The sequence below is a fragment of the Lissotriton vulgaris genome, chromosome 12, assembly GCF_964263255.1.
Source record: "Lissotriton vulgaris chromosome 12, aLisVul1.2, whole genome shotgun sequence".
NCBI lineage: Eukaryota > Metazoa > Chordata > Amphibia > Caudata > Salamandridae > Lissotriton > Lissotriton vulgaris.
The window spans coordinates 169,087,174-169,114,203 of record NC_141700.1 but is presented as its reverse complement, the minus strand read 5'-3'; the positions used below and the strand labels follow the sequence as shown (position 1 = coordinate 169,114,203).

The 27,030-nt window shown below is 48.0% G+C and overlaps 1 protein-coding gene across 1 annotated transcript in view; it reads right to left on the bottom strand.

Moving 5' to 3' along the window:
- Positions 1-27,030, bottom strand: part of BRD7 (bromodomain containing 7) — a 266,204-nt gene that overhangs the window by 110,021 nt on the left and 129,153 nt on the right. The window contains exon 9 of the mRNA XM_086947699.1: positions 2,707-2,779. Within this exon, the coding sequence (XP_086803825.1) occupies positions 2,707-2,779 (73 nt within the window). The remainder of the gene's footprint in view (positions 1-2,706; positions 2,780-27,030) is intronic.

Sequence of the window (27,030 nt, the reverse complement as noted above, 5' to 3'; positions counted from 1 at the left end):
CACACCTGGTAGTCCTGAATGATTGGTGGTACAGTGACAGGGAGGATCCGGCATATGCCCTAGAAAGGTACCTAATGGAACCAGACACCCTACACACGGTCTTATACTCGGCGCAGCTGCAAAAGAGATTGCCTAGGGCGACACAAGTGGTATTTCAGGTATGGCGACAATCACTGCGTCGTATGGGATGGTGGGGAAAACTGACGGGGGAGACCCCACTCTGGCATAACGGGCAGCTACCGGCCCTGATGTCCCTTCCGGGATTTGGAGGCTGGGACTCGATAGGAATCTCAGCATTGGGCAATGTCCTGAAGGGCACCACGCTTAAATCCTTTCAAGAACTCAGCACGGAATTTGACATTTCCCGCACGCAGTTCTTTCGATACTTGCAGTTTAGACACGCCCTAGCACCTGCACTTGTGGGATTAGACACTCTACCCGAATTCAGCCCGATAGAGGCCAAGGTATTTATGGGGGATCTAGAAGACAAAAAGATATCCAAAATATACCAGACATTGGTGACACACTGTTCCTCAGATCTACACCCCCTGAGAGATCGCTGGGTGCGAGATGTGGGTGAGTTGGAGGAAGAGGACTGGCAGGAGGCTCTCGAGTCCCCCAGGGGGGCAGCAAAAGCTGTCCGCTTGCGGCTAATACAATTCAAATACCTACACCGTGCTTATTATACCAGAGAGAGATTGTGGAGAGCTGGTCTGATTGAGTCCCCGGCGTGCTTGCGGTGAGGCTATGAAATAGGCACCCTCTTACATACAGTGTGGGAATGCAGTGGCCTGGCGAGGTTTTGGACTGGTGTGTGGGACTGTCTGTCTGAGGTGCTGGGATGGGACCTCCCCCGTACGGCAAAATTGGGCCTATTCCATGTGCTAGAAGGGGTGGGCAGCAACGCCTACAAACGGCCCTTACTACTGCTGGGTCTTACACTAGCCAAACGAGATATGGCGCAGGCCTGGAAAGATCCCAGGGCTCCCAAGGTGATTGGGTGGAAGACAGGACTAGACTTTTGCATGGGACTGGAGCGACCAGTGTTTGAGGCCAGAGGCTGCCCCGCAAAACACTATAAAATATGGAAAAGATGGGCAGACTACAGCGGACTGTGGCTGGAGCCTCCACCACCGGCGAGAGGCGAGGAAGGGCAGTTGTAATGGGCATGTCGAGACAAGGTTACATATACGGACTTTTGTATGATTACCCTAAACGGTATTGAAGAGACATTGTGCAACAGGGGGGGGAGGGGAGGGTTGGGTATTTGGGGTGTGGGGTGGAGGGTGGAGGGTATGACAGTTAAAAGAATCGCACATCATGATGCATTATCGTTGTCACAGCCCCTCCGGGGATCGGAGCACTGTGTATGTTTATCTCTGCGATCTTAATAAAAAGAGTTTTGGAAAAAAAATCGAATAAGGAGAGTAAAGGATGCGGACGGACGCGGTCTGTGCAATTGGATGCTGGGTCAGAGTCGACCTAATAAAGGCTGTAACAGCTTAAAGGAGGCGTTTAAAATGTTCACGCCGCGGAGTGGTCTCCAAATCACAATGGCCTATTGCAGTTGGCTGCTGTATATCAGGGACGGCAAGCCAGTAACCTGTGAGCCGCGTACGCGGTGTCTAGTGACTGGGGTCGAGGCCAAACTGTGAACAACCTCTGTTACAGCATATCTTGCCTGTCGGGATCGGGGATATGAAGACTCCACGGGGCAAATATTTCAAGCCCATGGCACGTCCCACGCAATCAGTTGTGAAGGCTTCTACCTGCTGCAACATCCTTCAACACACCTGGAAAGACAGGGTGTCTCAGGACAAGGAATTGAATCAGATGGAGATTGGAGCGAGATCAAGAAGAACACTTATAAACTTGCACCCTCTCTGGAGTCCGAGAGAGGTGGGAAGAGATTGTGTACCGCTTAATTTTTTTATGTTTCTTCTTCAAATTACCCAAAGACTTCGACCGAGACAAGGACCTTCTGCGGTAATGGCTTCTTTAGCAGGAACAGGACCTTCCTTTGATTACGCAGCAGTCTTCTGATGCTTGGCGTCAAGAGTTTTTTCTATGCATTGCCGAATACTTTTTGGGCTCATCTAGGCGCAGTCGCCACATGCATTGGCGTTATGGTAGGATACCAGGCACCACAAACAGACTATATGCGGGTCCACCACAGAAATGTGTTTGCAACAGTCTCTGCATGGTTTGAACCCTGTTGTTTTAGGGGGTAATATTATCCTTGCACACTGGAAAATTTGTGCGGAAATCTCTGGTGAAAAGTCCAGTGAGAAGCTCTGGATACAAATCTGAAGTCGCAAAATGAAAGTAAACGATGTCAGTGCACATGGGTGGCGCTTATATGCAGCCCCATATGTCTTTTCTGGAGCGGAACAGAGTAAGTGCGGAGTCGAAAACCATCACCTAGTGGCGCGCAGAGGTCCTACTGAAAGGTTTCTGGATTCAGTCTGATGCCTGGGGGAGTATTTACAAAATGAGGAATCTATGGTTAGAAGTATTATTCAGGAACATGATTTTCTGGAAGTGAATTTCTCTTTGTGAAATTATGCTTGGATCCTGAATATGAGGAGTACCTTCATAACATGAAAATATGCATAATGCATGGATTATAATTTACAGTGTTGGTTGTACTCATGTAGAGCACATCGTGTAAATGCCATGGCATTTACATATAAAAGAAACTTTTACCTGTTGCAGGATCCAAGGGTATGAGAACTCCCAGAGTTGTTGTTCCATCAGACCTCCTCCTTTCAAACTCCAACTAGAAACAAAATAAAAACAATCATCACTAACGCAAACAATTCAAATAGGACTCTTACAAAATTGAGAGCCTCAAAAGACAAAACACTGGGAACTACAATTGCCTGTGATAAGACCAGAAACTGAGCAGTCAAAGGCCGGTACGTTGAAAAAGATAAGCTGTTTGTAGTGCACGGACAGACGCATTGCGTGGTAACATCAATCACACAAAAAATATGCAGTCTGAGAGGATTTGGAGGGATGGGTGTTAAAAAGAAAGTTACAACAAAAGGGTAGCACGAAGTCAAAATGGACTAAGTAGAACCCAAAGTGAATGCCTCAAAGGAACAACAAATATGAAAACGACTATGGGACCATTTCGACTCTTTGGAAGAAAGATTCCCATCAGTCACCATCCGATTCCGCCCTTCATCATCTGGGAACTGTCAACCTCAGAGACAGAAGTGGAGTACGTGCAGTGGATTGGTCAGTTGTTTAAAAACCTAGCCACACCTACATTGTACTCAAGATGAGGGGGGAGAAAACTCAAACAAGGGTTGTATAGTGACTGGAAGCAGTGCTGTGAAAAAAGTGCAATGTGCTAGTGTGAAAATGTGAGTTGTAAAATTAGGTAGGGAAGTGAAAAAATAATTTATTAAGGAAACACTTCACTCCTAAGGTAAAACCATGAGTGCGTAAGTGGTCTAAACAAATAACCACTGATGGAACAAAATGGTCGACATGTTTCTGCAGACTGACAAGACCAATACAGTATCCAGCTGCTTCCTCAGGACCAGAACGCTACTGCTTTAAAAGTGTACAAACAACATATAACAATGAAGACAACAGATATCACCTGTAATCCGGTGATTCTATCCTTCTCCTGGCTTTGATGTCAAATGCCAAAACAGGTTGAACGAGAGGCACACAATGAGGGAAACACAAAGTGCAAAAGAAAACAAATTATTAAAGTGCTGTGTTGCACAAACATTTATGTCTAACACATTACACTATCAAATGTCAGGAAGAGACTAAAGTGTTCCAACTAGTCCTGACAGACATGGTACATATACTCATAGTTGCTCACTCACCAATTGGGCAGGAGAGAAAATCCCACCTCACCTGGCATACAGCGCAGGTAAAACAGGGCACCGCTCTGAAAAGTAGCGAGAAAGGAGTAAATGAAAAAGGGACCAATAACAACCAGAGCGTCGCAATATTCCAGCAACACCTCTAGCCCACACAATATTAATAGGAGTGTAATAGACAGAGGAACCGGCATTGGTTCGTATCATAATGCCGACACAGCGCTGGCTTACTCTACTGTGTACTGTCCAACTCCTTAACATGATGGCATTGCGTATAGAAACGGACTCTATTTAGTAGCGAGTTCTGTAGCAGGGCGTAAGGAATTAAGGCTCGCTTCCGCTGTTATACAGGGTAGAACCCGGCGGAAAAACAACCCAGCAGAAGGAACGGAGGGAAAGAGAGAAACGGGACGCCTACCTGTCCGTCGGTACCCCGGGCGTCCCTCTGGGCTGTCGTGGGAGGTACCGACGAGGCGCCCGATCTCTCCTTATGTTTCCGCTTCCTCTACGTGGTTGGGCGCGATCGTGTGACGTCACGAGAGCGCGCCCAAACACACGGATCCATGGGAGTTGTAGTTTGAAAACGGCATGATGAGCGCGAATAGTTAAATATATCGAGAGATCTGCCCTTGAAGTAAAATATACCGAGAGAGCTGCCCTTGAAGTAAAACTCTGAGGTATTTTGGGTGTTAAATGGCATAATCACAAGGAAAGGGTGCACAGCAGTCCAAGAAATGAATTAAGGGCAAAATAAGTCAAAAGGCTCGCCCCATCTAGAGTGTTAATTGCAGAACATTTATAATGCCACCATCATTTGAGTGACATCCAAGGAATGTCCTCGTTTAAACCATCTTTGTCAGATTTGAGTTTAAAAACCCATCTTTGTTCCTTTTTAAATAGGAAACCACTGATGTCAGTGATGTGAGTTGGAATCATAGGCTGTTCTATCACTGTCCATTTGAGTTCACTGGATGAATGGCCAGCTTCTATATAATGAGCCGTCAGCCTCGTAGTCTGTTTATTACATCTAATAGAACTCCTATGTTCGGATATCCTTGTTTTTATCTTACGGGTAGTCATGCCCACATACCGCTTATTACACGGGCACGTAGAGGAAGCGGAAACATAAGGAGAGATCGGGCGCCTCGTCGGTACCTCCCACGACAGCCCAGAGGGACGCCCGGGGTACCGACGGACAGGTAGGCGTCCCGTTTCTCTCTTTCCCTCCGTTCCTTCTGCTGGGTTGTTTTTCCGCCGGGTTCTACCCTGTATAACAGCGGAAGCGAGCCTTAATTCCTTACGCCCTGCTACAGAACTCGCTACTAAATAGAGTCCGTTTCTATACGCAATGCCATCATGTTAAGGAGTTGGACAGTACACAGTAGAGTAAGCCAGCGCTGTGTCGGCATTATGATACGAACCAATGCCGGTTCCTCTGTCTATTACACTCCTATTAATATTGTGTGGGCTAGAGGTGTTGCTGGAATATTGCGACGCTCTGGTTGTTATTGGTCCCTTTTTCATTTACTCCTTTCTCGCTACTTTTCAGAGCGGTGCCCTGTTTTACCTGCGCTGTATGCCAGGTGAGGTGGGATTTTCTCTCCTGCCCAATTGGTGAGTGAGCAACTATGAGTATATGTACCATGTCTGTCAGGACTAGTTGGAACACTTTAGTCTCTTCCTGACATTTGATAGTGTAATGTGTTAGACATAAATGTTTGTGCAACACAGCACTTTAATAATTTGTTTTCTTTTGCACTTTGTGTTTCCCTCATTGTGTGCCTCTCGTTCAACCTGTTTTGGCATTTGACATCAAAGCCAGGAGAAGGATAGAATCACCGGATTACAGGTGATATCTGTTGTCTTCATTGTTATATGTTGTTTGTACACTTTTAAAGCAGTAGCGTTCTGGTCCTGAGGAAGCAGCTGGATACTGTATTGGTCTTGTCAGTCTGCAGAAACATGTCGACCATTTTGTTCCATCAGTGGTTATTTGTTTAGACCACTTACGCACTCATGGTTTTACCTTAGGAGTGAAGTGTTTCCTTAATAAATTATTTTTTCACTTCCCTACCTAATTTTACAACTCACATTTTCACACTAGCACATTGCACTTTTTTCACAGCACTGCTTCCAGTCACTATACAACCCTTGTTTGAGTTTTCTCCCCCCTCATCTTGAGTACAATGTAGGTGTGGCTAGGTTTTTAAACAACTGACCAGTCCACTGCACGTACTCCACTTCTGTCTCTGAGGTTGACAGTTCCCAGATGATGAAGGGCGGAATCGGATGGTGACTGATGGGAATCTTTCTTCCAAAGAGTCGAAATGGTCCCATAGTCGTTTTCATATTTGTTGTTCCTTTGAGGCATTCACTTTGGGTTCTACTTAGTCCATTTTGACTCCGTGCTACCCTTTTGTTGTAACTGTTTTCTGGGACAGTAGCACTTGGGGTCATTAAACTGTCCCTACAGACCCTCCCCCCGTGTTTTCTTTACTGTTAAAAAGAAAGTACATATTTACCTATTACTATTCATCACACACTTTCTTCTGGAACCTACCTTAACTGAATGGAATGAAAGTGTAATTGATGCTTTTGGAAGGTTTTTGGACTGGCGGATTTGTACCTTAAGTTATAAAGAGAAGACAGTGATAAAGCAAGGGTACCACCCACCTAAATTTAAGTAAGGGAAATTCCAGCCACATCCCTGCAAATTAGTTGATGCTCCTGAAGCCCTTCCTCATCTTCTTGAATGAGTGGGTTTTTTTGCACTCACTATTGGCATCCGTTCTGCTTCTCCATGGACCGTTTTAACATCTTTTAAGTCGTGGGGTGCCGCTCACCGTCCAAATCTTGCCTTCACCTGCTCTGAGACTCTGAGGTTACTGGAGGATTATTTCGGAGGAATTTCAGTGCTACTGTTCACGGGGCTGGGCTTCCGAAGACTACACACACCGAGGGACTGCGAGGACCAGCAGGCCGTTCCAGCCACACCTGCAGCCTCTTCCCTCGGTGCTCACGCCCCCCGCCTGCCTCTTCATTAACTGTTCGCGGCCCCCGCTCCGCGGATGCCGCTCACCGTCCAAACCTTGCCTTCACCTGCTCCGAGACTCTGAGGTTACTGGAGGATTATTTCGGAGGAATTTCAGTGCTACTGTTCACGGCCCCTGCAGCTGGGCTTCTGAAGACTACACACACCGAGGGACTGCGAGGACCAGCAGGCCGTTCCAGCCACATCTGCAGCCTCTTCCCTCGGTGTTCACGTCCCCTAGTTGGAACATTGAAATTTGCTTCATTTTCCCGCGACGCCCGGGCCAAGGGCGGGCCCGTTTGAGCCCGTTCGAGACCGGTTGAGACCGGACCGGGCCACCCCCCCTTCGCCTTTTGCATCGGGACATCCAACCAACTACCTACAGGGGTAAGACTTGAAGTTTACCTCAATTCGTATAGGTACTGAAAATACTCTGGTAAAATATGGCGAGCCGAGAAACCAGGAGCAAAGCTGCAAACTCTGCTGCCCATACAGTTGGTGGGATGGACAATTTCATTGTCAGAGCTAACTCTCTTCTGACACATGAAATCGCAACCTTGGAGCGTAGACTTTCCGAGGGAATCGAGAATGCTAAGCGATCTTCCCTTGGCCACATAGCAAAAGCCCTGACTCCAATTAGAGAGCCAGTTCCTGTGGAAACAAATGTGATAATTAGTACTCCGTCGAATTTGGGGAGTGCCGCTGCACCATTAAGGGACCCTTTACTGAATGTTTCTGTCATCCGGGATTCCAACCTCGAGTACTACAGTAGCTCCACCTGTAACTGAGAAAGGCAGGCCACAAAATCAACTGTCGCAAGGGCACAGGGAAGGAGCAATCCCCATAAGGAAGCGTGACCCACACACATCAGGGGGTAAAAAGGCGAAGGTCGCCAAGCACCGTAACCTTATAGAGGACAACAGGGGGAGGAACGATGTAGAACAAACACCTAAAGACACTAGCGTTCATTCTGTATTCCCCCAGAATGCTGTTCTTCAACTCCCCAGAGATAAAGCTCCTGGTCCTGATGGATTTTCTGTTCAATATTACTCACATTTTTCACATCTCCTGCCTCCAAAACGATAACTTTTGATTTCTTACTTTGTCACTCAAAAATGCACACAAGGAACCTTTTCACAGGCAATGCTTTGCTTGCTTCCCACGAAAGGTAAAGACTTATCCAAGTGTGGGAATTATAGGCCCATTTCTCTTATTAACAAGGATTGCAAAATATTTGCAAAGGCACTAGCGTTACGCATTAAACAGGTTATTCCAGATTTAATAGACATCCATCAATCAGGATATGTGAAAGGTCGTCTTATTTTAGATAACTCTTGAACCTTCCTTAATATAATTCATATGGCTTCTAAATCCGAAATGCCTTATGTGCCGTAACTTTGGATGCTGAGAAAGCCTTTGATCGTGTTAATTGGGATTTATGTCTGGTGCATTAAAATGGCATGGTTTTAGACCCCATGTTCTTAGATACATTCATTTACTATATTCTCAGCCTTCCACTTCAAGTTATGCTAATGGCGTACAATCCTCATATAGGGCTGCCTTTTTCCCTTCTTTTTATTTTTTCTCTGGAACCCTTCCTAGAGAAAATTTGTAGATCGTCGGCGATCTCTGGATTCAAATACAAGCATTTGGAAGTTAAATTCACTGCTTATGCAGATGAGGTATTACTATATGTCTCTAACCCACTAAATACGCTTCCTGGTCTTTATCAATTATGAAATGAATATTCCCTGGTATCCGGATATAAACTCAATATAGAGAAATTAGAGGTGCAGCCATTAAATAAATATTGTCTCTCCGATATGTTTAAGAACACTGGTTTTACTTGGACATCTAAAACCCAGCAAAATGTTTAGGCATTCTATATTCTAATAACATTAAAGAAACCATTCAAATAAATTTAGAACAAGTAAATTAAAAATTTCCAATATGTCGCTAGCCTGGTTCCCTCTTTTCTTATTGTGGGGGTGGGAGACTACCTACGATTAAAATGATGTTACCGATAATTAATTTTGAATTGTCCATGCTTCCAGTCACACTCCCTCTTACTTTTTTCAAGTCTGTTAATCGTTTACTTTTATCCTTTTTAGGGACCAAAAGCAAATCAAGAATTTCTCTATCTTGGCTTCAACAGGATAGGAACAATGGAGGGGTATATTTTCCTATGTCTAGCAGGTATCACTCTGCTTTTTCTCTAAAGCAGATTTGGGACTCTCTTTATGTTCCTTCTCTGGATGAAGGTACAGTCTGGAGCCAACTGGAACGAGCTTGTATTGCCCCTTTTTCACTGACAGAAACGGTCTACATATCCCAAGCTCCTAGGAATTTTCTTTCACCCCTATTTACACACTGTCCCTCAGTTGTCACACCTCTACTCCTTAAGTCTAATTCTCTACTAGAATTTTTGTTACAAACCCGATATGGTACAACAAGCACATTAAATTAAATAATCTGGCTCTTTATTTGAAGGAATAGATAGGAAAAGGAATATTAGTGTTTGGTCATATAATTTCCAGTGATTCTGTGTTAGAATTTAGGGACATCCAACTTAAATACGATATTTCATCCTTTTATGCAGTTCATTCTAACCTTATTAGGCCCACTATTCTTCAGCTTTTTCTCAATCCTCCTCTTCATCAAGTCTCCCATTGTCTCCTTTTCCTTCCATTGATTTTTTCTCAAAGGTGAAAGCTTCATATACAAACAAATGAACTGGCACAAACGGAAATATTCAGATACATGCAGGTCTGAACTGCCCTCCAGGGGGCAATGCCATCTGGCACACAATTATCGGCGGCCTCGCCTCTTGAGGATAGGCTCCTGACAGATTACTTAAGTAAAAAAGCAATTTCCCTAACCTACTCCAAAATAATAAACAATCAGCCGGACCCGACGGCAGCTCTTAAGGAGCGATGGGAAAGCGAGCTGGGCACACTGGACGAAGCGGAATAGCAGGAGGCAATTGCGTCCCCCAAGGAGGTTGCGATTTCGTCAAAACTGAAACGAATACAATTAAAGGTTTTGCACCGCACCTACTACACCAGATCACTGTTGCATATACTAGGCACTACAGACACACCATTCGGCTTGCAACACTGTGGCATATTGCAAATGCTACTTACCAGTATGCATCTGTTCTTGGCATGTAGGGCTGCTGACATTCATATCTGTGCATAGATCGCCGCCTAGTGTTGGGTCCGGATGATTGCACATTGTTGTCCTGGAAGAGTCTTCGAAGTATCACGAGATAGGTGGCTCCTCCCCTGGACTACAGTGCGCATGGGCATCGCCTCCATCCCCAGATTGTTTTTAGCCATTGGCAGAGATGGAGTGAAGTATGTGAGTGATGCCCATGCTATGAGCATATGTATATATATATATATATATGAATATTGCAGCTGCTACAGGCGCCGGGGAGGAGGGTGGGCGATATGAATGTCAGCAGCCCTACATGCCAAGAACAGATGCATACTGGTAAGTAGCATTTGCAGTCGAGGCATGTGGGCTGCTGAATTCATATCTGTGCATAGAATACATAGCAGTCCTCCCATTATTGGCGGCCGCCCGTGCCAGCTGCAGCAGTCTGAAAAAGTGTTTTGAGAACAGCCTGACCCACAGCTGCCTGCTGTTTGGAGTGCACGTCTACACAGTAATGTTTAGTGAAAGTATGTGTGGTAGACCATGTGGCTGCTCTACAAATATCTTCTAAGGGAATGTTACCTAGGAAAGCCATAGGGGCCCCCAACTTTCTGGTGGAGTGGGCTCTTGGTGGAATTGTGAGAGTGCGTTTAGCCTTAGCGTAACAGATCTGAATGCATTTCACGATCCACCTAGCGATCCCAGCTTTGGAGATAGCGTTTCCCTTGTGGTGTGAGGCAAAAGCAACGAAAAGTTGCTTGGTCTTACGAAAATCTTTTGTCCTGTCAATGTAGTACATTAAGGCTCTTTTAACGTCAAGGGTGTGGAGCATCCGCTCCGCCAGCGACTCTGGGTTTTGAAAAAACACTGGCAACTCAATTGTCTGGTTCATGTGGAATTGAGATACAACCTTGGGTAAGAATTTAGGGTTAGTGCGGAGCACCACCCTGTTAGAATGTACTTGGAAAAATGGTTCTTGGATGGTGAGTGCCTGCAACTCACTAACCCTCCGTAGCGATGTAATTGCTACTAAGAAAGCCACCTTCCAAGTCAGAAACTGAAGCTCACAAGAGTGCAGTGGCTCAAAAGGAGGACCCATCAGCCGTGTTAGAACCACATTGAGGTTCCATTCTGGTGCTGGTGGTGTCCGTGGTGGAATGACCCTTTTGAGTCCTTCCAGAAATGCCTTGATAGCAGGAACCTTGAAAAGTGAAAGGTGTTGCCTATTCCGGAGGTATGCGGCCATAGCAGACAGGTGAATGCGGATGGAAGAATACGCCAAATTGCATCGGTACAGATGGAACAGGTAACAAATGATGTTCTGAATGGAAGCATCCAGCGGGTCAATGTCGTGGTTTACACAGTAAACGACAAACCGCTTCCATTTAGCCGCGTAACATGCTCTAGTAGTGGGCTTTCTTGCCTCCCGAATGATGTCCATGCAATCGGGGGGAAGATTGAGGTAGCCAAACTCTAGGACTTCAGGAGCCAGATCGCCAGGTTGAGCTGTTGCGGATCTGGGTGCTGAATGTCGCCATGGCTCTGCGTCAGAAGGCTGGGTGTGAGATGAAGCCTTTGATGCGGTACCACGGAGAGTTCCAGAAACGTGGTGTACCATGGTTGGCGAGCCCACGTTGGAGCAACCAGGATGAGAGTCATCGAGTGCTGCCTGAGTTTGCGTGCCACCAGCGGAATCAGAGGTGCTGGGGGAAAAGCGTACGCAAATCTGCCTGACCAGTTCATCCACATCGCATTGCCCTGCGATTGCGGGTGTGGGAACCTGGCGGCGAAGCTTTGGCATTTTGCGTTCTCCTTTGTGGCGAACAGGTCTATCTCTGGATGACCCCACCTTTGGAAGTACGGTTGGAGTACTGATGGATGTATCTCCCACTCGTGCATTTGGTGGCTGTGCCTGCTGAGCAGGTCCGCCATCTGGTTGTCTTTGCCCAGGAGATGCTCCGCCATGAGGAAGATGTTCCTCTGAATGGCCCACTTCCACATGCTCTGAGCCAGATGAGACAGCTGCGGAGAGTGTGTGCCCCCCTGCTTCTGAATGTAGTACATGGCCGTCATGTTGTCCGTCCGGATCAACACAACCTTGTTGCACAGATGTACTTTGAATGCCTTCAAGGCCATGAAGATTGCCATCAGTTCCAAAACGTTGATGTGCATCTTCCTTTGCTGTAGTGTCCATAGTCCCTGCACTGTGTAGTGGAGTACATGCGCTCCCCATCCCTGGAGAGAAGCGTCCGTTGTCAGGATAATCTGTGGCACAGGCTCCTGGAACGGTCGGCCCTTGCAAAGGTTTTGTGGATTCCACCAATGCAGAGAGTTGTATGCCCGACCGCTCACCAACACTAGGTCTGTTAGTTGCCCATGAGCCTGAGTCCACTGACGTGCTAGGCACTCCTGAAGCGGACGCATATGTAGTCTCGCGTGCAGGACGATGGAGATGCAGGAGGCCATCATGCCTATCAACTGCATGAACACCTTCGCTGGAAGCGAGTGCTGAGGTCGGCTGCCAGAGTGTCTATTGTCGCGCCCAGATACTGCCGTATATGGGCGGGTTGGAGATGGGATTTTGGATAGTTCAGTGAGAATCCCAGATCGTGCAGGAGATGAATGGTGCGGGACACGTGGTCGGCGCACTGCTGTTCTGACTTTGCCTGAATTAGCCAGTCGTCCAGATAGGGATAGACGTGGACGTTCTGGCGTCGTAGATGCGCCGCCACAGTCGCCAGGCACTTTGTAAAGACTCTCGGCGCTGTGGTGACCCCGAAAGGCAGAACCCTGAACTGGTAGTGCTGGTCTTGAATCGTGAATCTGAGGTACTTCCTGTGGGAAGGATGCAGGGGGATATGAAAGTATGCATCCTTCAGATCCAGCGTAGCCAGGAAGTCCCCCTGTCGAAGCAGGGGGAGGACCTGCTGCAACGTGAGCATATGGAAGTGCTCCGATAGAATGTACCAGTTGAGGGGCCTGAGGTCCAGGATGGGCCTGAGGGATCCGTCCTTTTTGGGGATTAGAAAGTACAGAGAGTAAACTCCTGTTCCCCTTTCTTGCAGTGGGACGAGCTCTATTGCCCCTTTTTGCAGCATGACTTGAACTTCCTGCTGCAACAAGTGCAAGTGCTCGCCGGACATAGGACGGTTTCTTGGAGGTATGTTTGGTGGAGTGGAAGTAAGTTCCAGACAGTAACCGTACTGGATAAGAGACTTGACCCACCTGTCCGTGGTGATGGATTTCTACGCGGGCAGGAACTGCTGGAGTCTCCCCCCGACCGGTGTTGTGTGGTCGGGGGGCAGTGACAAGGCGTCACTGTTTGTTGGCGGTGGAGGACCTGGAGCTGTTGTTTCCACGTCCCCTGCCTTGGACGTTGTTGCCCCTGTAACCACCTCTACCTTTGTTGGTGTATGAGGTTTGGGTGTTGCTCTTGTAGTACTGTGTGGATTGTGATGCCTGACCCCTTGAGGTGCCTCTGTTATTGGAGCGGCGAAAGGAACCACCCCGAAACTGCTGAGACTGGAGGGCCCCCATAGACTTAGCAGTGTCCGTGTCTTTCTTCATTTTTTCAAGTGTCGCATCCACCTTGGGGCCAAACAGATGGTCAGGATTAACTGTTTGGTTCAGGATGGTTGTCTGTATATCTGGTTTGAAGCCTGATATTCTAAGCCATGCATGTCTCCTCAGCAACACGCTAGTGTTGATCGCCCTGGAGGCGGTATCAGCCACGTCCAGCGCACATTTGATGGAAGCGTTGGTGATCAGCTTCCCCTCCTGAATCAACATTTCACCTGCCTCCTTGTACTGATCAGGCAAGTGCTGCAGAAGTGTTTCTAGGGTGTCGTAATGCGCCCTATCATAGCGTGCAAGTAGGGCCTGCGTGTTTGAAATGCGCCAAATATTAGCTGCCTGCGCAGCAATTTGTTTCCCTGAGGTTTCAAATATTTTTGACTCTTTGTCTGGGGGAGGTGCATCACCCGTGGTCTGCGAGTTCGCCCGCTTACGTGCGTTGGATACAACCAAAGAATCCAGTGGCAAGTGTCCCTTGATGTACGTTGGATCCGAGGGCGCTGCCTTGTATTTTTTATCAATACGAGGATTGATGACTCGCACCCGAGTGGGCTCCCTGAAAACCTCTGGCGCGTGCTTCAGCACTCCCTTGAGCATAGGCAATGTCTTGACTGACTTTTCAGCCACTGAGAAAGTGTCAAACAGAAAATCGACATCCACAGGATCTGAATGTAGGTCGACATCATGATTAGCTGCAGCTCTCTCAATCAGAGCGTTGAAGGCTGCAGAGTCCTCTGTTGGAGAAGTCTTTGCCGCAAAAAGCTGCGGTTCATGACCCGACTGCGGGTCCTCAGGGTCGCCTCCGGCAGACCAAGGTTCATGTACCTCCTCTGGATCAGAGTATGCTGGATAAGTGTACTCGTCCACTTCATCTCCGTCACCTTCCCCAGCGTTTGAATGCATCGGTGAAAGTTCCAAATTATGTGGAGATGCAGGCTCTATAGGGGCAATAGTACCCGCAGAGTCCTTTTTGTTTTTGAGTGGGATACGATAATGCTCCAACACCGGCTCCGTGGTGATCTTCCGTTTGAGGAGAGAGAGCTTCCCGGTGTTGGCGTCGATGATAACCTCTCGACGTTCCTCATCTGCGAGTGGCTGGAGCCGAGGCTTCGGCACCACCAAGGACGCCTTGGGCGTTGACACCACCTTCAAAGGTACCCCGGCCCCATGCCTCGGAGCGAAAGCCTTCGGCGTCGTCTTCGGCGGCAGCGTGTAGCGGATAGGCGTCTGCGCCTTTGCCGGCTTCGGTGTAGGCTTCGGCACCACATCCTTCGGTTCGGGAGCCACAGCGTCCTTCCGAATCCGCTGCAGGGACTCCACGACCTTTTTTGTTAAGGCCGGGGAGGGCTGGACCGGCTCGAGCGATTTCTCCGAGTCCGGAGCTGGGTCGGCGAAAGGCACGGTCTTCGGAGCAGACACATCACCATCCTTGGCCTTGACGGCCGGAGTCGGCGCAGCCAGAGCTTCGGCGTCGTTGTGACGCTTCTTCGGAGCCTTTTTCGGGTCATCGACCTCGACCACCTTCGGGCCGACGCGGCCGCGTCGGTCGTCTTCGCCTTCGGCTTCGACACCGGGGTCTTCGGGTCGGCCATCTTGGCGTGGCTCTTGCAGTCGGCCATTTTGAATTTCTTAGACTTCGAGGCCTCGGGAGCCTTCTGTCCCACCAGTGCGACTTTCACTTTCGGTTTCGAAACCGTTGGTGTGGACCCCGATGGCTTCACTTTCGTTTTCTTCAACGGGAGTGGCACATCAGAAATGTCCGTGGCCGGGCCCGGAGGCGAGGCCGTGGGACGATTAACGAGGTCTTGGGTAAGGCCCGAAGGCGATCCCTCGACCTGGGCCGTATAATGGGGGTTGACCCCTGAGTCAGTTTGAGGATGCTCCTACTCTGAGCTATCCTCCACGGTGGCAATGGCCCCATCGTCGTCCCCTACCTCACCGACGACTTCATCAAACTCCTCGTCTCCCGCGTCGTAGTTCTCTTCCTCCGACGCCGGGCTAGAGTCCGAAACTTGAAAAACATTGTCGTCTCCAACGTCTTCCTCGAAGATGTTGTCTGGCGGGGGCGCTGATAACTGGGCCTGGAGTCTAGCGGCCCGACGAAGCTTGAGGGTCTTCTTACACCGGAACTTTGAGCAGGCCATACACCTGGCCTCATCATGGTCCGGCGACAGACATTTGTTGCACACTGGGTGCACGTCGAGGTGTGAATACTTTGAGGTGCACACCGGACACCTTTTAAACGGAGTTCGTTCCATGTCTGGAGCGTCGTGTAGGCCCGTCCGCGCCGACAGCACGCGGAAGGGCAGCAAGAGTTCGGAGCTGAAGAAAAGTAAAACCCGAACGAAAAACGATACCGACGCCAAGCCTAAAGACCTTTTGGTCTCAAGTTAGGAAAGTTAAACAACTATCGATTCCGACAGAGGGAACCGAAACACATCCGAACCCAATGGCGGAAAAAAACAATCTGGGGATGGAGGCGATGCCCATGCGCACTGTAGTCCAGGGGAGGAGCCACCTATCTCGTGATACTTCGAAGACTCTTCCAGGACAACAATGTGCAATCATCCGGACCCAACACTAGGCGGCGATCTATGCACAGATATGAATTCAGCAGCCCACATGCCTCGAACCAGGCACTTTCTTCCACACGATCTGGGACTGCCCAAAACTCACACCATACTGGGAGGCAGTTATGGCTACTATTTCTCATGCCACTGGAGTTACGGTTCCCCCCGAACCCAAAAGATGCCTACTCAACATCTGGGAACCTACAGACCTCAATCACGCGGCTCGTGACTGGGCAACACTTGGGATGACGGTGGCAAAGTGTAATATAGCACACCACTGGGGATCGAGACAGGCTCCTAGCCCTCACCAATGGTGTTGCGATATGGACAATGCCATGGTAACAGAAAAAGCGTTTTTTGTACGTAGGGGATGCCCCAAGAAGTGGACACGGGTATGGGGCAAATGGAATGCTTTCGAGGATAGATTTGTGAGCCCCCACTAGAGGAATCACTGTCGGATGTCAGTAATTAAAGACCAGAGAAAGGGTATTATGAGCCGCATGTGTACTGAACAGACATATCGACTACGGCGTACAAGTGCGCGTATAGATAACCATGTTATTGATGTACAACCTATGTATATTCATATGCTGCATCATGTTTGCTCCCTGACGCAATGCTGCACTGTACAGTTTGTGAACTTGAAAATTATAAAATGTTTAATAAAAAATAAAAAAATCACCTTCATTGCCTGGTGGAACTTATTATGTCATCATCACAGGTTAGCAGAACCCTTGCTAACACAATACCACTAATGATTAAAAGAGATCTGTTCTGGCTTCCTCTAAAGTCATATTTATCCAGCACTATTACCCCTGCTAGACCTGTGAGCACCTTTTTGGACTCTCATGAGTAGCCACTATCTAGTTTTGGTTATTTTGGTAATAACAGATGAAAGCTAATTATGTTATTTAACCTTGTTCTGAATGTTCCTTCTTTTTTCTTCTTCTTTTTGCTCTTTTCTCTCTTTTTCTTCTTTCATCTTTCTTCTTAAAATTTTTAAGAAATGCTACATTTTTATATTAGTATTGTTCTTTTGACTCTAGGCATTATATTTTCTCTTGTTATTTATTCTTAATTGTTAAACCTTTTTAGCTCTACTGTTTTCACTATTTCATATATCATTCTTACATAATGCTTGAGGAAATGCATATAATATTTGTATATATTACTTTACAATTTCATTCAATAAAGCATCTTTAACTGAAAAAAAAAGAAAAGAAAAAAAACGTATTTAAATGCCCATTGCCTCTTGGTGGCTGTGCCCCAGTATGAGGAGGTTTAGCTAGAATACGACCAGTATCTTGGTGTATGACCAGGTGTTTTTGTATAGAATTTATTTCTTCCTGCAACCGTTGAAGCACAGGTTCCACTGGTTCGGAGCCAAGCCTGTGTTTGGAGAAGGGGTATGATTTCGGCCCCAAAGTAGTTTTCAACAACTATGGTTTCGATGCTGAGGGTCATGGTTCCAAAGTGGTTGCTTTTGGTGCAAAGGTGAATCAGGTTTTGGTGCCGGCACTCTCGACTCAGAGGCTCAGCTCAAGTCCGATGACTTGTGAGCATAAGTCTTTTGCTGATCTTTCAGTTTAGAAAAAAGGGGACCCCTATATACTAATAACGCACTTGCTATACATAGGGAAACATATTTAATTTGAGAAAGGTCTATAGCCAAGTGAGAGAGCTAAAAATACAAAACCCGATTCATCTTTGCACCAAAAGCAATTACTTTGGAACCATGACCCTCAGCCGAAACGCGCGTAGTGACTACCCTACCGCATTGCCTCCATCATCTGCCATGTCTAATGCTAATTGGTTGTTTGTTATGTGATTTTATGAATTTTTATACATGAATTGCAAATCGCCTATGGAAGAAAAAAAGAAAGAAAGTGCCAAAAAAGATAAAATATATATATACACTATGAATAATAAAATGAATAATTGACTTATCAATTGGGCGGTTAGTCTTTGTACTGTTGGGCGATATTACTATATACTCCATCAGTGTCTTCCATATATATTGTTTTGTATTTTCAGCTCTCTCACTTGGCTATAGACATTTCTCAAATTAATTTTGCTGATCTTTCAGTGCCGAGCCGGGGCTGGGCATATCCGATGCAGCTGTTCGGTACGAACATGGCCCAAGGGCGGTGGTGGCCCATGTTAAGACTTTGGTGGTTGGAACTGAATAGACGACCCTTTGGGATGTTTTGCTGAGACTGTGGCCAGGGAGTGGGTACAGCACTCACCTATTGGCCTGGTGGAAGGTCCTGGATCTCTAGCTCGGATCCCGAGCTGTCTTTATGGGAAAAGGTGTCCTTATCTGCTATCGAAACCTGGGTGAGGGCCTTTTGCTGGAAATCTTTGGGACCGAAGAGGTGCGGAGTGTCTTCAGCGCTGTAGCGGGACATCTCGAGTGCATCGGTCATGCAGTATCTTCTTGGACTGGAAGGACTTGCAGGGATTCTTGGTGTTCTGGAGAAAGGCACAAGTTAGACACCTGATGTTGGTCGATGCGTGGCAGAAATAGAAGGTTGTCCGTTCCATCATGAGTTGGACATGGCGCCGACAAGACACAGGAATGGAGATTTTTCCTGAAGGGAAAAGACTCTCAGGGGCATGAGTCGACAATTCTGAGATGGAGCAGAGAACCACACTTCCGAACCCGATGGCGTAAGAAAACAATCTAACAATGGAGCTGATGGCCATGCACATTACCAGCAAGAGGAGTCGTCACCATACCTGGTAACTGGAAAGACTATCTTAGAAGAAAAACAACTAGCACATATCCGAGCAAAGCACTAGATGGTGGGATTATGCTAACCATGTGAATCTACAGTTCCATATGCCAAGAGCAGATGCTTACTGAGTAAGTAACATTATCCTTTTCGATCGCAAACGCTCCTATTTGGACATTGTGATCAAAAAAATAAATGCTGTTAGCAATGTAGTTGGTGTAGGAAGTTGGCTGTCTATTTAGTGCACTAAAATAAAGTACACCGTGTATAAAGTCCAGACAACCCGTACTGGTTTACAGGGCTTTCTTTAAAAATCTCAAGTGCTCTATTTTGTGGACAGCTTAGGCTAATCAAAGAGGAGTGTTGCGTATCTGTTGTACACACAGTCAATAAATGAGACACACTCAATAAAGAAATCTGACACCAATTTCTTTTTTTAAATAAAAAACACTGTTTTCTATATTATTTTAGGCACCAAGATCTTTGTGAGCAGGTAAAAACTTTCAATATAGGTTTTCAGTATTTAAGTAGACTGTATTAGCGGTAATGTTAACCTATGGGGAAAACATACACTGCATAGGACAACTTGTCAACGACTTACAGGACTTAGGGTAAGTAGGGGGGAAGGTCCAAGACAGCACCAAAAGGTCACCTCAGTTGGCTCTGGGGCGTCTGGGTGCAGAGATGCTTTTTGATGTCACGCGAACCATTTAAGTCGACGAGAAATGGGTACAGCAAAATAAAGCTGCAAGCGAAGACTTGTGGGTGGGGAGGGGGGGTGGCTGCCGCTTTGAACCTCAAGAGGGGCTTGGGTGTTCAGGGTATCTGGAACCAGGATGCACCTTCAGTTGATCTGGACTCAGGCTGTGGGGCTTGTGTGCAGTGGTCTTTGATCCTGCAGGTCGCAGCGGTCAGAGGCACTCTGTTTCGATGGGCCCGCCAAACGAGGCTAGAGGCAGGGATTGAGGGACCAGCACGGAAGTACTCAAAGATGAGCTCAGGCCTTGGGGGTCTCTGGGTGCTTTAGACATCATCAGCTCACTTGAACTCGGGCTGTGGGGCTTGGGTACAGAGGTACTTTGCACGGTCGGGTCACTGCGGTCACAGACACTTGCTTCAAGTGACTACCTGGAGATGGGGACACAACAGGACAGCTGGGCCACTCCGGATGATTGCTTCAGTAGTGCAGAAGTCCTTTGTCGGCTAGTCGGTCTCTGTGGAGTCGGTGTCCAGAATGGACCACCAACAAGTCTTGGATTTTGAAAGGGGTCCAGTACTGGAGGGCTTTTGGATGGTCTAGCACCTCGTTACTTGCTGGGGAGACAGGACTGTCCTCTGGGAGCACAGATCACATCCTCCTAATTGGCTGCTGTATCAGTTAAGCTAGGGGTGAGCAGTTCGGTAAATCGGAGCTTGCGTTTCGGTGCTTGCGGGATGCAGGGAAGTACCTCCAGTACAGCCCAGGAGATGCTGGCTACTTTGCGATGTGCTGGCAGCCCTCCCAGGCTGTTGGACGCTGAACAGCTGCAGAACGAGTCTATGTCGCACAGGTCTGGGACAGCAGGCTGGCTGGCAGGGTTGGGGCCAAGTCAGTTACTGCTCCTCAGTTCTTGTTTTTTGCGGCTCTTGGGTAACTTCTTCTTGAGTCAGTCAATTCTCCTTTCCTGGTGGCCAGGTGCTCCCCTAAATACTAGATTTAGGGGTGTTAAGGGGAGTGAATGCTTGTAGCCAATGGGCTACTTACCCTTGGGGTCAATACACCCCACATATGACCACTTCCTGTGAGGAGTGAGCATAACCCTTTCCCACAGTTCGAATTCTACTAAAACTAAGATGGGACACATCAGGCAGCCCACCTTAGAGGTGTGACTGGGCTGGCAGTGCATTACGCCTCTCTGCATTTCTAATTTCCCACCTGTCCTGGTGTCAAGTGAGCCTTAGGGCAGGGAGTGACATCTCTCAGGTCTGGGGGAAGCTGGGGTCGCATATCAAAGGAGGCAGGGACTTGAGGGCCCTGGGCCCGATATGCTTAATCAAATGCCATCCTGCCGGAGGAGGTGTGAACACCTTTCTCAAGAGCAGGCATTTTTTCTGGCCGAGTGCGAAGTCTCAGCAATGCTGGGTCTGGAAATTGGATTATGCCAATGTTTTGGTCAGGCGGTAGAACCTGCAAGGCTTCCAAGAGTAGAAGATGTTCCGAAACTAAAACTGTCTTGGCTAAGCAGGTGAGATTAGTATTTTCGCTAAGACCTGCAGAATAAGGGGGAAGAGATGGAATTGCATATGCAAAGGTCCCTGATCATGCGATCAACAGGGCATTCCCTCACGACCTTGGTAACCTCCGCCTGATTGAGTAGAACTGGCATTTGTGGTTTAAGTCTGTTGCAAAGAGATACATTTTTTGTTTGCCCCAAATTCTGAACATCTTCTCGGCTTGATTTATTTCCCATTCAGGACACTCGGGTGTACTGCAACAAAAGGAATATGCCAACTCGTCCTGCCCGGTAGGTATTCTACTGGTAATGACACATTGTGCAGAATTACCCAGTTCCAGAGGGTCTGTGCTTTCTTCGACAACCCTTTTGATCTGGGTCCTAAGGTAGATATTGGGCATGGAATGGTTGATGCTGTACGTGGTGCGGTTGATACCTGCACAGTTGGAACCCTCCTCTAGAGGATGGCTGTCCTGTTTTTGTAAGATGAAAGGCCTGGTGTCTGTGTTGCATGAGGACTTACGAGATTTCACTGTTTCTGTATTTGTCTTTAAACCTTAAAGCTCCTCATAAACGTGTTGCCAAAAAGTAAGTCACCATCAAATGGCATGTACAAAATTCTGCATTGCACTGGAGGTCTAAATGAACACAGCGATTTCTGGCTTCTTAAAACAGCTGCATTCTGGCGGTCTGAATCCTGAGTTTGCTTGGTCGAGAGATGCCTCTTCACTGCAGCTGATGTACATTCGCCCTCTCTCTGAATACTTAGCGCCACCTCCTATTTAGCTTCTGATAGATGATCTAAAATTGGGGCCAAAGCAGACAACATTTGTCTGTTAAAGTTACCATGAATTGCAATGGCATTAGCAGCTCTCATGGTTGCTGCTGTAGCAGAAACTATTTTTCCATGTTGTTTAACACGCGTGCCTTCCTTTTCAGGGGACACTATACAGGAAGTGGAAGGGTAACTCAACCTTCTTTGTGCACTACTACACAGTCAGCTTCAGGATGTACTATCAAACATGCTGGTGTAGTGTCCGGTACTGTGTACTTATAGCCCATTCTAGGAACCACTGCTGATACTGTTGCTGAATTTTTCCATAGTCCTGAAACCTTAATTCCATATGTGATCAATAACTCAAATTGTACTTATCAACTTCCTAGGTGCATCTTTGAAGTTTTCAAAAAAATAAAACTTTACCTCCATAGCTGGAAGTAGTAAATCAAATTGTTTAGGTGCCTTTTTAATAATGGCATGAAACCCTGCAATATCAGTGGCTTTGGAGAATCCAGTGATGGAACTACATATTCACCGCATGCAGGGAGGTCTTGGTCAAGAGCTTTTTTTTTTCATTTTGGTCATCATAAGTAACCAGAACATGGGCTTTGTGCTGGTGATACAATCTGTGAAACTGGTACAGTTATTTGAGAGCAAGCAGTCAATCTTTGCAGTTTCTGACTGGCAAACCTTGCTATAGGTTTTTATCCGGAAACGGCTTGTATCAGTCTGGCGTCTACAATCTTAAGTCACTCACCAGTGCAATCACTAACTGAACAGTGTCTTGATCGTGGTAGTTATGGTCATCATAGGTGGGCTCATACACTTGGTGTGACTGCAACAAAGTGGTTGGGACTCTTCACCGAAAGGTTCATAATGTCTTGACTGGTACTGTTCATCATGTGACCCATCATATGGCTCAGCAATAGGCCATTGCTGATCACTGCATATTCTTGGCATTTATCCTTTAATTAGCCAGTGCTACATGTAGGACCAAAGAGAAACCTCTTCTACTTTTGGAGTCGTTTTAGAGGCAACTTAAATACAAGACTTCTTATGGGCCTTTTTTGATGTCTCTAAAGACAAACTTGATTTATCCTCATCTAAGGCACTTTTCTCCTTTGATTTTTGAAGCCACAATTAGAGTCTTTCATCTCTATCCTTTAAAGCTTTTGTAGAAAACATACTGCATATCTAGCAGTATTTAGGCTTTTGAGCCTGGTGGAGGCAATAAATACAATCCTGAGGAGAATCATCTGAATATAGTCACTGTAGGAAACTGGGCTTTTGTTGCAGTTGTCCCTTCACTTGTTGCCCCCCTTTTAGCTACTTTATGCTGATTTTCGACTCTGACAGTTAATTGAGGTCTGCTAAGCAGACCTCAGTTCCAGTGATCTTTCCCCAGGACAAGGTGTTGTTTAATTGTGCTACAATTGCTAATGCCTTTAGCACCTCTAAGTCCTTAGTAAATGGCACCTTAGGTACCTAGGGTATGAGTGCTAGAGGATCCCAAAGGTCTGAAGCATCTTATGCCACCCTAAGGGACCCACATACAAATTCCACGAAGACTGCCATTACAGGCTGCATGACATGGTGCAAACCATATATTTCGAGGAAAACACTGGCACTGCATCATCGCCCCTGGTAGAATGGGACGCGTTCAAGGTGGTCCTCCGGGGTTATTGTCTGGGCACGCAGGCCCGCTCCCGGCGACAACTGGAATTAGACCTCACACACCTAGAGTCCACCCTGCACCGACTAGAACAATCTGCGACCAATGACGACAGCACTGCCTTACTGGAAGCGCGAGCGAAACACGACAGATTGATCGACCGATTGAAACACATTAATTATGCGGCCCACTCAGCGCGCACACACCACAGGGGGGATAAGCCCGGCAAATTGTTAACTTGGCTCATACAGCGCGAGGAGCGCTCACCGCCAGTGACTGCAATTCGGCTGGCCAATGGCCAGGTAGCACACACACAGGCGCAAATACACGGTGCATTTGTGACGCACTACAACGACCTATATCAATCTCGCCTACTAGTCACACGGGAGACCATCGATTCCTACCTAGAAGACGTAACACTGCCCACCATAACTGACGACCAACGCGACGACCTAGGTGCCCCTTTGGCAGCTGACGAGTTACGGGAGGCCATCTTCGCACTTTCCAATGGTAAAGCCCCTGGCCCGGATGGGCTGCCAGCGGAATATTATAAGGACTACTCTGACGTCCTCATCCCGGAACTCCTCAGTGTGTACTCGGCGGCGCTCGAAGACTCAGCGCTGCCTCGGTCAATGAACGAGGCGACACTGGTGTCTCTTCCAAAGCCAGACCGTGATGGCATGCTCCTAGGGTCGTACAGGCCGCTGGCGCTGCTCAACACGGATTATAAGATATTAGCGTCGACCTTGGCCAGACGTCTGGCGGCTTCTGTGCCAGCTCTGGTACACGCTGACCAGAATGGCTTTGTGCCCACCAGATGCACCTCCCAGAACATAAGGAGGCTATACCGTGTCCAGACCTACCCAGTTCCGGTATGGCCATGTTCAGGCTGCCTGGTTCTTGACCTGGAAAAGGCGTTCGACTCGGTCGAATGGCCCTACTTACTGGCAGTCCTGCGCAAGTTCGATTTAGGTGACAACTTCATAGAACTGGTTGGGTTGTTATATAAACAACCAGAGGTGCGTGTCCGCACAGGCAAACTGATGTCTGATCCCATCAGGATTCGACGTGGAACCAGACAGGGCTGCCCATTATCCCCCTTGCTGTTCTCGCTAGCGATAGAACCCCTAGCCGCGATATTGCGAGACAGAGGCGCGAGTTGGGGTATCCCCCTAGCGGACGGACTACACATAGCTTCATTGTACGCCGACGACTTGCTTTTATACGTCAGGGACCTCACATGCATGCCACCGGAACTGACGGAAATCTTCCAGTCCTTTGGCGCGATGTCGGGCCTTAGAGTTAATTGGGCGAAGTCGGGGGTGTACGCATTCGACCAAAATGTCCCTGATACTGAGGTAGTGATCCAGGGAGAACGGTTACCGTGGCACCACACCATGTTTAGGTACCTAGGCATATACATCTATAGGACACCCCAGGACATACTAGATGGTAACCTCACACGCGCGATCACATCCATTAGGTCCCAGATTTCCTTCTGGAAGACGCTCCCGCTCAATGTACCAAGCAGGGTGACACTTACGAAGATGATTGTCTTACCCAGGCTCCTGTATTATTTTGCCAATATCCCGATATACGTCCAAACCCGCACATTCCGGGAGCTGGAATCCATGCTCAGAGATCTGATATGGAATACCGGGAGACCTAGAGTGGCCTTGAGGAAACTCTACGCCCCTGTAGCTGATGGGGGTCTCGCGGTCCCAAACCTAGAACTCTACTACCTGGCGGCGCAGTTGCAGTGGGTGACGGCCTGGCTAGCGGGCAGGCACCTACCTGACACGGCCACGGCCGATGATATGTTGACACACGCCCAGATCCACTCCCTCTTCCACCCCTTGGCGCCCGCTAGGAGAGTGACTCAGCTACACACGACAGTCGCTGTCAAATGCTACAACAGGAGCCTGAAGCTCACTAAGCACGTAAAACCATACGCCCCAGCCTTGCCACTCCTAGGCACACCCACGGCCTCAACTACCATTTCAGACGCAGCGCTAGAACATTGGTCGCGCACGGGAATAGACACTATGGCAGATCTGTATGCCGACGGCGCACTGCTTCCTTTTGCAACACTGGCGGAAGATACCGGCCTACCGGCGGGGCAATTCCTGTTGCACGCCTCCATAGTACTGACATACTCACGAAAGTGGGGATCAATAGCGGAAGAACCACCCACACACCAACTAATACAACACCTACATGTTATGGGGAACGGCACGCATGTGGTGCATTGGTTGACATACGCGTTGCTATCGCACACACACCAAAGCCTACAGTCATTGAAAGATAAGTGGGTGACAGACAGGGGCAGGGACTGGACGGAGAAGGAGTGGGAAATGGCGCTAGCGGGCCCGAGGAACGTTCCACGTAATGCACGATTTAAACTCATTCAATTCTACATCCTACACCGCGCGTACCTATCCCCGGACAAAATCAACTCATATTTCCCGGGGGCTACGGCTAGTTGCCGACGATGCACCCTGGAGGGTGCAGATATCCTACACATGATCTGGAGCTGTTCACATCTCCGGACATACTGGCAGGCACTAATACAAATACTGGAAAACTGCACAGATCTGAAAATACCACACACGTGGGAGGCATGCATACTGGGTGTTTACAAGAGAACCAAACATAACAAAGTACCCTCACGTTTCTGGGACTTGGGCCTCATAACAGCTAAACGGTTGATTACGAAACACTGGAAGCGGTCCACTCCCCCTCTGACGACACACTGGCGAGCCTCCATGGATAACTGGGCGAAAGCCGAAAGCACCATTTTACACAATTTAGGAAACTGCGGGTCTGCGGAAATTCCCGATCGCAGATCTATGGGACGCGATGCTGGGCTCCCTACACAAAGACACCCAGGCGGACCCTACTGCATCGCCGACTGCACACCGCGCCATTGCCCCTCCTGGCGGCGGCCCACCCACCCAGCCTCTGGGTATCCCTGTGGCACCCACTGATACAGACATGCTATAACTGACGCGGGACGAGCCCGCCTGACACCTCATACACACCCAGCACCTCATGCCGCAGGCTCCCTCCGGACCAACCCCGTTGCTGGGTGAGAACCCATTGACAATGCTCCGAGACGCCCGCGTGGCGCGCATGCGGGTCCCAACCCGCGGCCACACACCCAATACAAATAAAGTTGACGACCACGCTCACACCCAGACCCCCAGTCCTCTAAATTCCTTTCTTTTTTCTTTCTTCTTTCTTTTCCATGTTTTTGCACCCCTGTTTCGCAATGTTCACCCGTTAATTTCGCTTATTTCTTTATTGTGCAAAAACACTACTGTACTGGGCAGATGGGAACGGTCACTCCACGCAATCGTTGAACTGCATGTGACATCGTCCAATTGCGAAATGTGATGCACCTGCTACTATGACAGACATCCTCAGGATGTGATCGAAACCATGATGTACTAAG